This window comes from Sinocyclocheilus rhinocerous, unplaced genomic scaffold (genome assembly GCF_001515625.1).
Source record: "Sinocyclocheilus rhinocerous isolate Xijiao unplaced genomic scaffold, SAMN03320098_v1.1 scaffold475, whole genome shotgun sequence".
Lineage (NCBI taxonomy): Eukaryota > Metazoa > Chordata > Actinopteri > Cypriniformes > Cyprinidae > Sinocyclocheilus > Sinocyclocheilus rhinocerous.
Window position 1 is genome coordinate 1,501,492 of NW_015646677.1, and position 11,346 is coordinate 1,512,837.

Here is an 11,346-nt window from a genome sequence, read left to right on the forward strand (position 1 = left end):
TTGATTGGTCGGACTCGTGACTCCCAACAAATCAGATGGGCGGTGGGCGGAGATTGCTTTAGGCCACAGAGTGGTGAGTTCTGACAGGCTGCATCAGAGCCAAATAGCGCGTTTCAAAATTAAGTTATTTTATCGGCAAATCAGTTTTGAAAATGACCGATAATCATAAAAATGCTTAATATCGGCGCCGATAATCGGTCGACCCCCATTTTTAAGGATTATTTGAAATGCCACCGATTATAAATTAGCATTCTCGTTTACAGTGTTTTCCAGTTTGTCATCTTTATATGTGAATCTCTGTGACTGGTGTGTGTGTCTCATGTCTCTGCTGGACTGGCATTACACACACACACACACACACAAGCTCGGTGTGTTTGCCAGGATTCCCTTGTGTCCTGTGGGAGTTTTCTGTTTGCCCTTTGCATCTGTTTCAAGCTTTTGCTTGAAGGTGTCTTATTTTACAGTCTTTTTACACATCTATTTTAAATATGTGGTGTTTAAATAACTTATGGTGGTAATAATGTCTGTAGCCTAATATTATAATATTAGATATATAATAATATTTTGTTTAACGTTTTGGTTTACAATTAATATTTTATACATTTAAAAATCATAAAAATATTTGTGTAGTGGAGTTTTGAGTGGTCCTTCAGTAGTGGTTATAAAATAATCATATATTTAAATGAAATAAAACACAAATAAAACAAAATAAAAATTACATTAAATTAAATAATAAAATAAAATAAATACAATTAAAAAATTCAGGTTTTCTGGAGAAAAAAAAACAATGTTACTGGAAAGGGTTTGGTGTATAAAGTACAGGTTCAGGAGGTTCAGGTCATAATGGCTTTTAATACGATGGACAGAGACCCTCCCCACCAATCAATAGAGCTGAAGCTTCTGGACATCTGCTGATCATCACACACACACACACCCTAACCTGTGACCTGTGAGCACATGCAGTCTGAGTGGTTTATTAGTCTAATTATATGAATTGTTCATGTCCCATCATGCACATTAGAATTAGATGTTTAATTTTTTATTGTGTTTGATTGTTAAAACAAAAAATATTTGTTGTTTGTCTCAATAAATTGTGTTAATTATAAATACAGTGGTTACATTTAAACTTTTTTTTTTCTATTGCTTTTTGTTTTAAAAAAGGTTATAAAAATGTCAATAATTATCGATACCGAACGATATGAAACATTATATCGTTGATAATTTTTTTTAGCTATATCGCCCAGCCATACTCTATTCATTATTTTTTAGAAACCTCGCACTTTTCTACTCAATTTTAAACGTTGTTCTTGTATTCAAATTAAACGCGTTCCACTGCAGCGCACGTGCCACAATATCGATACACGATAAATCGTCGTATCGAACACAGCACTAGTAAACGTTTAGTTGCATCAAAGAGCTAGAAAATCCTGTTTTCCATGATATGGACCCTTTAAAAGCCTCTTTCAGTGTGTGTGTGTATGTGTGTGTGTTTTTAAGCTCGTCATCACCATGGAGACTGACCGTACGTATGACACGTTGTGTCCAGGATCCTCAGTGTCATTCATCACTCATCCGTCTATCTGATGGCTCTATAGAGATGAACTGACTATGATTCTCTCCCGCAGGAAATTAAACCCCAGAGTCACTATAACCATGACTACAGCGAGAGCGTCAGCCGCAAGAGCCACGTGGACGACTACAGCACTTGGGACATCATCAAAGCCACCCAGTGAGTCTACACACACACTGGAACGACCGTCTACACAAATACCCCCCTCCCAGAAACAACTAGATGATGATCACGAACATGTCGACAAAACCACGTCATATGAGCAGCATGATTCTGTATTATCAGTGAACGCAAAAGACTTTTCTTTTTTTTTTTGACACTTTTTTTATGTTTGTTGGCCAGTGTTAAATTTAACAAACTATAACAAAAAATATTCATTTTTTTCCATGACTAATAAAAACTTTGTATATCCAAAATTTCTCTATATTGCCTTCAACATAAAAGAGGAGATAAAATACAGACCTCCAAGAGTTTATGTTTGAGGTTGCCAGATGTCAAGAGTTTAAATTCCGCATTATAGAGCCCTATGAAATCTCTTTTATTTTTTCCCAAATTCTATTTTATTTTTTTATAATTTAATTATTTTTTGCTGTTTTAATTTTTATGGACTTCTCTTCTTTTACATTTTTTTTCATTTGAATTTTCTGGTCTCTGTTTTAATGGTTAAATTAAATGTTAGTAATCAGAAGTCATGTTTAATAATTGAAAATCATGAAACTTACACAACTTAGCAATAATTTATTAAAAATTTACCAAAAATTACATTTTTAGGACCCTATGAAATGTGTTCCGTTTTATATTTACAAAATTCTGTGTTTTGCATTTGAATTTTTCTGGATTCCATTTAATGGTTTAATAAAATTTTAATAATCGAAAGAGCATGTCCAATTAATTCATAAAAATTTATTTATATAAACTTAATTCATTTATTTATATATTTATTTATTTATTTAACAATAATTGGGCCCTATGATTTTTTTTGTTTTTTATTCTGTGTATTTTAATTTTACTGGTAATCAAACGAAGGCATAAAACATTAATTTAATGAATCTTTTAATCATATGAAAATTAAATAAATTATTTCATTTTTTGGCAAACTAAGTGCTACACAACCTTGTTTATGATTGAGGTTGCTGAACAAATGCACTTACACAACCTGTGCGCCACAATACAAAGACTTTTATGTTTTGATAGAAAGACATGAATATAATTCAGAATTATTGGAATTAATTCTAGGAAAGTCTCTGTTTTAGCTTTTGAGAGACGCTTTTGAGTTTTACCAGTTTTCAATGTAGAGTGTTTGTTTTATATTTATTGACTAAAACTAGACTAAAATTCCAGGACTTTGTCAACTAAAACCTGACTAAACAAAAACAGGACAGGTTGACTAAATATGATAACAAATAAAAAGGACATTTGACAGGACTAAGACTAATTAAAAAAACAACTGACAGAGCGAACACCAATGTTGGCAAAATGGATAAAAGCTGCTGTTCAGGGATGTTTTATGGTGTCATTTAAGGTGTATTTGTGCTCAGGTATGGGATATTCGAGCGATGCCGTGAGCTGGTGGAGGCCGGATATGACGTGCGTCAGCCGGATAAAGAAAATGTCACACTCCTGCACTGGGCGGCTATCAACAACCGCATAGACCTGGTCAAGTACGTATTCATTTTATACACATTCTCCGCTCCCTCCTGGATCCCTGGATCCTTTTTTTCCTCACGTTATTAAGACAGCACACACATACGCACACAGAGGAATGGATAGAGTTATTACTCTGTCAGCGCTCAGATGAGAAAATCTTGAAATTCCCATTACGAGGCTGTGTGTGCGTGTGCATATCCTCCTCTTAATTAGCGCCTGCTCTGGCGCAGTCATTCATTTTACGCTGCTCTCTTTTGCAACTGTAAGATAAAGCCTAGACGTCTCGTTTCCTGAATGCTGTCTGTCGATTCACTCTTTTTAGGTACTACATATCTAAAGGTGCCATAGTCGACCAGCTGGGAGGAGATCTCAACTCTACACCACTGCACTGGGCTACACGGTGTGTGTTTGAAATGCAATACCAGCATACTGCTTATTGCAGACCACCGAGTATATACTGTATACTGCTTGCCATTTAATTAATTAGTATGAAGAAATGTGGTTTCATGACCTCATAGAGTTAAACTGTGTAAAAATGGTTCTGATTTTTGAGTCAAGAAGAGAAAAGTCTTACTTGAATTTTCTGGTTTGTTTGTATCACTGGAGATGTAAGGGTAATTGAAATAAAGCTGAAATGAAATAAATACTGAAAAACGTAAATGATGAAAAACTTAAAATTAGCTGAAATAAAGTATGTTTAACTTGAAGTACTAAAATTACAATAACTAAAGCTGAAACAAGTTAAAGTAGTAATACAAACAAACAAACTAAAAATAATGAGCACAACATTTCTCAAACTTTAATTATAATTAAAACATTTTTTGGGTAATTGAAATTAAGCTGAAATGAAATATAAATATTAGATAAACAAATTATCTAAAATAAAAAGTTGAAGTTGAATTACAAAAACTGAAATAAGTTTAAGTACATTTTAAATTTAAAAAAAAACTGTCAAACTAATAAAATGACAAACAAAACCGAAATTACTTAAACTAAAATTAAACCATCTTTGAGTAATTGAAGTTAAGCTGAAATTAAGTGTAAATATTAGGTGGCAAAACTTGCGAAACTTGTGAAAAAAGGAAACTTATCTGAAATAAAATAAGTTTAAAGGTGTAGTACTAAAATTATACAAATTTAAACTGAAATAAGTAAATTAAAAATAAATAGAAATATAAAAAAACTAATAAAAATGACAATACAAAACAATATTACTGCAACTTAAATTCAAATTAATCAATTTTTAGTTAATTAAAATAAAGTTGAAATTAAAAATAAATATTAGAAGGGGAAAAAGAAAATTAGCTGAAATAATTTGAACTTGAAATACTACTAAAATTGCAAAAACTGAAGTATTAAGTTAATGAAATATAAATAGAAATAAAAATGACAAACACAAAACAGAAATGACTAAAATTTCAACTAAAAATAAGATGAATTTAAAATGAGAACTGAACTTTTTTTTTTTTTTTTTTTTTTTTTAAATACGATAATAGTACATACCTGTATATTATACTAAAACAGGGATCCTCAAATCTGGCCCAAGAGATCCACTTTCCTGCAGAGTTTAGCTCTAAACCTAATCAAACACACATGAGCATGCTGATCAGTGTCTTCAGGATCATTAGAAAATCACAGGTAGGTGAGTTTGATCAGGGTTGGAGCTAAACTCTGCAGCACATTGGCCCTCCAGGGCAAGATTTGAGGAACCCTGACTGTAGTAAAATAGTAGTGCATTACATTGTGCTCTGTTGTAGTTTGTGAGATGTGATAGGTTATCCAGTTATTCAATGCATACAGAAACGTGCATAGTGTGCACACTGCAAAAATAGTGCAAGTATGCCAGTACTGCATGTATGTTTTGTGCGTGCGTGATGTTTTATTAATGCACACACCTCTCATCTGCTCTCTCGCATTCAGACAGGGCCATCTCTCCATGGTGGTGCAGTTAATGAAGTACGGCGCTGATCCTTCTCTCATCGATGGCGAGGGATGCAGTTGTGTGCACCTGGCCACTCAGTTTGGACACACCTCCATTGTGGCGTATCTCATTGCCAAAGGACAGGTACACTTGTTTAACACTTATAAAACGCTGATCTCATCAAAACAAAAGCTGGCAAAGTCACAGCCAATCAGAATATTTTGATTGCGATTTTGAGCCAATGAGATTTCACTGTGGGTGGAGCTACTCAGGAAGACGCCCTATCACTCAATACTGTTTATTAACATGCTAAAGAGTGATTTATCATGCATTTTGTTGTGCTTAGTCCATTTTCAGCCTGCAGGGGGCGTTATGACATTTCCATCCATGGAAGTTTGACCTCTAGGAAAAATGACACCGTGTTTGATCTCAGTCTGATCTTTCTTTTAAGTCTTCTCTGTGTCATATTCTCTAGGATGTGGATATGATGGATCAAAATGGCATGACCCCTTTGATGTGGGCGGCTTATCGGATGCACAGGTGCGTGTGTATTGTGAGAGGACATGTATTTTTTTGCCATTGCCAGATGTAAAACTAATTAGATGGGATTTCTGCAGTGTTGACCCGACACGGCTGTTGCTGACGTTTAACGTGTCGGTGAATCTGGGTGATAAGTATCATAAGAACACGGCTCTACACTGGGCGGTTCTGGCTGGAAACACTACCGTCATCAGCCTGCTGTTGGAGGCCAATGCTAATGTCGACGCTCAGAACATCAAGGTAAAGTCCAGACGCCTACACTAGCATTCTGAAATCAAGTGTGTAGATTGGTGGTACTTTTTTTTTTAATTATTATTATTATCGGCATCGGCCAGGAAGTTTTCTTTTTGGCCACTAAGTGTTGAATGTAGAACTTTTATTTTGACACCCATTCTCCATCTCTATCCATTTAATGTCTTCTTTATTTAACAGTTCTGTCTGATAATTGAACAGCAAATGCTGTAACACCTTTTCATACTGTATGCATTCAGCAAAAATGCATTTTAAATAAGTATTTAAATATTTAATGCCACAAACCTAGCTAACTCCAGTTGTTAGGGATATAAATGCTTTTTTGCTGTGTGCTGTATGTAAAATTTGTGTTAAGTGGTCTTTATTTGAGAGAATATGATTCCTAGTGCGCACAGACTTGCCAAATTACAGTGCGTACTTTTGGTTATAGTGTTTACTTCCTTTTATTTGGTATTTTTAAACTTCTTGATTTGTGAAAAAAAGTATAATAGGATTACAGAATCAGAAGTTGCTATGCAAAGTATAAATCAGTCTATTTGACTTATTTATGAGCAAGTTCAAATCATTTTTTTAAATGAATTTTCCAATTATTTATTGCTAATTATTTTAGTAAATTTTATTTAAAATTAATATAAATTCCATTGCAGTAATTAAGTATATGTTATATCTTTAAATTAAATAGTGTAATTTCTGCTTAGTGTTATTGTAGTATTATTTATATACTAATATAGTTTTTATTAATTTTTGTAAATTTTTAATTGTTTATTTTTAATTTGGTTATATGTTTTGTCATGTGTATAATTTTTTTTATATATTTTTCTAAATAGTTTAAACATTTTTATTTTTTAGTTTTACCTTTAGTTTTATTTCAGTTAGTAATTTTAAAAGTTGAACTTAAACTTTTTCAATTTTTGTTTAATTTTTAATTTTTATTTTATTTCACATGAACAGATAAATGTATAATAGTTATAGATTTAATTAATGATAACCACACTGGTGTACATGACATCTAATAATATTTGTTGCTTGCAGGGGGAGACGCCACTGGATTTGGCCAAACAGAGGAAAAATGTGTGGATGATAAATCATCTGCAGGAGGCCAGACAAGCCAAAGGTTACGACAGTCCCTCATACCTGAAACGGCTCAAAATGGACAAGGTAGAGCAACCGATCAATTACCATTAAGGAGAAATCAAAATGTATTGCATGCACTCAGACGTTTCTCTGTCCGTCTGCAGGAGTTCAGGCAGAAGGTGATGTTGGGAACTCCGTTCCTGGTGATCTGGCTGGTGGGATTTATCGCCGATCTGGACATTGACTCCTGGCTCATCAAGGGTGTGATGTATGCAGCGATGTGGCTCGTCGTGCAGTTTCTGTCCAAGTACGACGCCGTATTACCCATCTGTGGTGCTACTCAGCCTTTTAATGCATTCTGATGTGAATGCAAAGCATCATCGCTAATATTTGATCTCTGCTTCTAGGTCTTTCTTCGATCACTCCATGCATAGTGCTCTTCCTCTGGGCATCTATCTGGCCACTAAGTTCTGGATGTACATCACCTGGTTTTATTGGTTCTGGAATGATATCCTTTTTAGTTGCTCCATCAGTTTGATGATCATAATAAGAAACTGATGCAACTCTATAAAGGCTGATTCAACCTACTTAATCAGAATATTGTATTTAGTTCTTCTGACACAACATCATTTATCAGCAAAAGCAAATCTAGCATTTGCCTTTGTGATTCACATAAGCATCCATTGATATGTTGGTTGACTCAGAAGAACATGCGTACAAGAACGCTGACAGCAGGAAACCAGGTCAGCTTTTTATCCAAGAGCTAAAGAATTTTACATCTTCCTTTGAAAACATCTTCTTTTTCTGTCTTTGTTGTTTTCCCGACATGACACTTAAAACTGGGTTGCTGAAGTGACCCAATTTATATGGCAATATCTCACTTTTCAGTGTTGAAAGATTGAAAATGATCTGGTATAGAAGCTTTTTTGTTTAAACGTTCACTCGGTGTGATGGACTTAATGAAAGGAACGGATGAGAGAAAGAAATTCTTATAGGGGAAGATATAAGAAATATGACGTTTAGCGGTATGTTCAGTAGTTTAGTAGCATCCATTCACACTTCATGAAAACAAACTGAGATGAAAATATCCCTCTTTCACCCACGGTTTACTGACGCCAACTTGAGTTAGTGGGTTTTTCTGGAGATCATTTGTTTCAAGTTGTGTTGAAGTGTAAAACTCTAGGCAGATGCATCATCTTTGACAGGCTTGACATGGATATGCCTAATTTTCCACAGAAATGTTTATCAGGAGTGACTCGCACAATAAATGTAGTGAATTTTGACAAGTGATATAGTGTGGGTGAGAGAAGGGCTGGGCGGCTTGACAGTATGTATTGTGCAATGGTAGAAATGTGTCAAATACTGGTAGATATTTCCACACGCTTATTGGTGCGGAGTGAAGCTTTACATTATTTATAGGAGAGATAGACACAAAATGAGGTTTTGCAAAATAATAAATGCAGTTGGGAACAGATTTGGAGAAATGTAGCATTACATCACTTGCTCAGCAATGGATGCTCTGCAGTGAATGGGTGCCGTCAGAATGAGAGTCCAAACAGCTGATAAAAACATCACAATAATCCACACCACTCAAGTCCATCAGTTAACATCATGTGGATTATTGATATGTTTTTATCAGCTGTTTGGACTCTCATTCTGATGGCACCCATTCACTGCTGAGGATCCATTGCTGAGCAAGTGATGAAATAATAAATGTTTCCAAATCTGTTCCTATAAACAAACAATATCATCTACAACTCGGATAGCCGGAGGGTCAGTAAACTGTCAGTAGATTTACATTTTCGTGTGAATTATTCCTGTAAGGGGTCTTTGTTATTAAGCAGTCTTTTGTTATGAATAATCTGATCCATCAATTTGTGTCCATCAATTTTATCAAGAAGAAATAATCAAATAAGATGGAGCACTTTTCATGTGTGATCTATTTATTTTTCTGGATTATCCAACATTTGGCATTCCTCTATAGTTATTTAATATATATAAAGTGTTTTGTTGAATTTCTAGCAAAAATAACTATATTGTGCTATAAATGATGACTGTTATATATAATTACTCATACTGTGATATAAGATACTGTTCATGACGCCCACCATTAGGTGAGAGAAAGCAAGTACAAACACAAGAAAGCCGAGTTTTTGTCTGGTAATGACAATCTTGCATTTCTGTGGTTATGGTGCTGGCAACATTAGTGGTAAAATAGGATTTCTTCCCAAAGCTGAAGCATTTTCTTATCTCCTGAGCAAACCACTCAAGACGTGACTCATGTCTGGATCTGCAGCTGCTGAAATGTGGTTCGTGTGGCTGTAATTGGAGGTTGTGGAGTGATGTTTAGTGTGCACAGAACCGCCGTGTGTCCAGGTGCTTCAGGAATAGAAACAATGCGCTCAAACCCTGCAGCTAAAATCACTGAAATCAGATCGAGAGCTCTGGGTGGATCTGTTTCCCTCTCGCCTTTATCATCCAACAATAGAGCATCTCCTCTGAGGATTGAGCTCTTGTTTTTTTTCCTGCTGTAATTGTTGCCTGTATGCAGCGAAACAACTGACCCACTTACAGGAGAAACAGATTTTCTGCATTTGTCAGTGTCTTTTTGGACATAGTTTGCTTCTGGTTGATGGAGACGCTCGTGTTACATGCAGATGTCAAAGCCACAAGTCAAACAGGAAATGTTACATTTTTAAATAAATACTTCATTGAAATGTGGAAGCTCAGAATTCCACGGAACTTTCGGTCTCAATTCAAGAAGTCATTTGTCAAACTGTATGTTCGATTTAAACGGGATGAGAGAAAGTACATTTCACTAATTTACTAAACTTGTGAAGTTTCTTAGATTTTTAATAGGACTATGAGTTTGCATGTCTTAAGAGGATCACAGTTTGATTGACTACTAGCTCAGTTATTATTTTTTGTCGTAAGATTTGTGATGAAATCATTCTTTTAAATAGGTTCCTTTCACTAAATCAGTGGGTCTCAAATGATACATTCAAAACAGTCTGATTCAATAATTGGTCCAAAAAAAGTATACCCTGTTGATTCTTTTGCTGTGCCATATTAAACATAACTTCCTTAACTCTCCACACATCTCCCTTTCGTCACCATCCACCTGCCCTTCCTGCTCAATAGTCTAGCTCTCTTCTACAACTTTGGCAAGTCCTGGAAGTCCGACCCTGGTATCATCAAAGCATCCGAGGAGCAGAAGAAAAAGGTAAAATCTCAATCTGCAGATCAAATTTACTCATCCTCAAGTCATCCAAGATGTAGATGAGTTTGTTTCTTCATCAGATTTGGAGAAATGTAGCATTGCATCACTTGCTCAGCAATGGATCCTCTGCAGTGAATGGGTGCCGTCAGAATGAGAGTCCAAACGGCTGATAAAAACATCACAATTATCCACAAGTAATCCACACCACTCCAGTCCAGCAATTAACATCTTATGAAGCCAAAATCTGTATGTTTATAATAAACAAATCCATCATGATGATGTTGCTTCTGGCCAAAATACAGTGAAATACTTTCTCCAGTGAAAATGTTGTCTCATCTGAATCAGGGGAGAAAACTGTACAGATCAAGCACCGTTTACAAGCCAAAACAGTCCAAAATAAATATGTGGGTGAATTTTGATGTGAGAGGACAAGAGAATTAACTTTTTCACTGGAGGAAGCGTTATATGGATGTATATTTTGGCCAGAAGTGACCATTTTTGGTTAAAATGCCTTGATGGATTTGTTTCTTACAAACACGCAACTTTTGGCTTAACTGGTGGACTGGAGTGGTGTCGATTATTGTGATGTTTTTATCAGCTATTTGGACTCTCATTCTGACGGCACCCATTCACTGCAGAGGATCCACTGGTGAGCAAGTGATGTAATGCTACATTTCTCCAAATCTTCGAGTAGTATGATTCAGGGCTTTTTAACTTGTGCCAGTAATCAACCATCCAGAACACTGATGCTTTATGCACAGGAAAGCACCACTCTCATTTTCTTCAGAAAATGTAAAAATGCTCTGCTGTTTTCTCTTCGTCTCTCTTCAGACTATAGTTGAATTGGCAGAAACAGGCAGTCTGGATCTCAGCATATTCTGCAGCACCTGTTTGGTAATTATGACTCCCTTCTATTCTGCACACCGCTGCTTGAACACAGTCAGTGTTGGCAAGCTGATAACTCAAAAGTCTGATTTGCATTGCAATTTCCATCGAGTTGCCCGTGCATAAAACACTCACTTTAACGGCCTGTTCTCCACAGATACGGAAGCCAATCAGATCCAAACACTGCGCTGTTTGCAATCGATGCATCGCCAAGTTTGATCACCACTGCCCGTGGGT

General features: G+C 35.5%; 1 protein-coding gene across 1 annotated transcript in view; it reads left to right on the top strand.

Moving 5' to 3' along the window:
* LOC107708015 (palmitoyltransferase ZDHHC17) overlaps positions 1 to 11,346 on the top strand; it is a 29,516-nt gene that overhangs the window by 10,797 nt on the left and 7,373 nt on the right. The window contains exons 2-12 of the mRNA XM_016512157.1: positions 1,626 to 1,729; positions 3,109 to 3,231; positions 3,540 to 3,617; positions 5,138 to 5,282; positions 5,614 to 5,678; positions 5,756 to 5,918; positions 6,963 to 7,088; positions 7,169 to 7,311; positions 7,412 to 7,512; positions 10,103 to 10,227; positions 11,056 to 11,118. Coding sequence (XP_016367643.1) covers positions 1,626 to 1,729; positions 3,109 to 3,231; positions 3,540 to 3,617; positions 5,138 to 5,282; positions 5,614 to 5,678; positions 5,756 to 5,918; positions 6,963 to 7,088; positions 7,169 to 7,311; positions 7,412 to 7,512; positions 10,103 to 10,227; positions 11,056 to 11,118 — 1,236 coding nt within the window. The remainder of the gene's footprint in view (positions 1 to 1,625; positions 1,730 to 3,108; positions 3,232 to 3,539; positions 3,618 to 5,137; positions 5,283 to 5,613; positions 5,679 to 5,755; positions 5,919 to 6,962; positions 7,089 to 7,168; positions 7,312 to 7,411; positions 7,513 to 10,102; positions 10,228 to 11,055; positions 11,119 to 11,346) is intronic.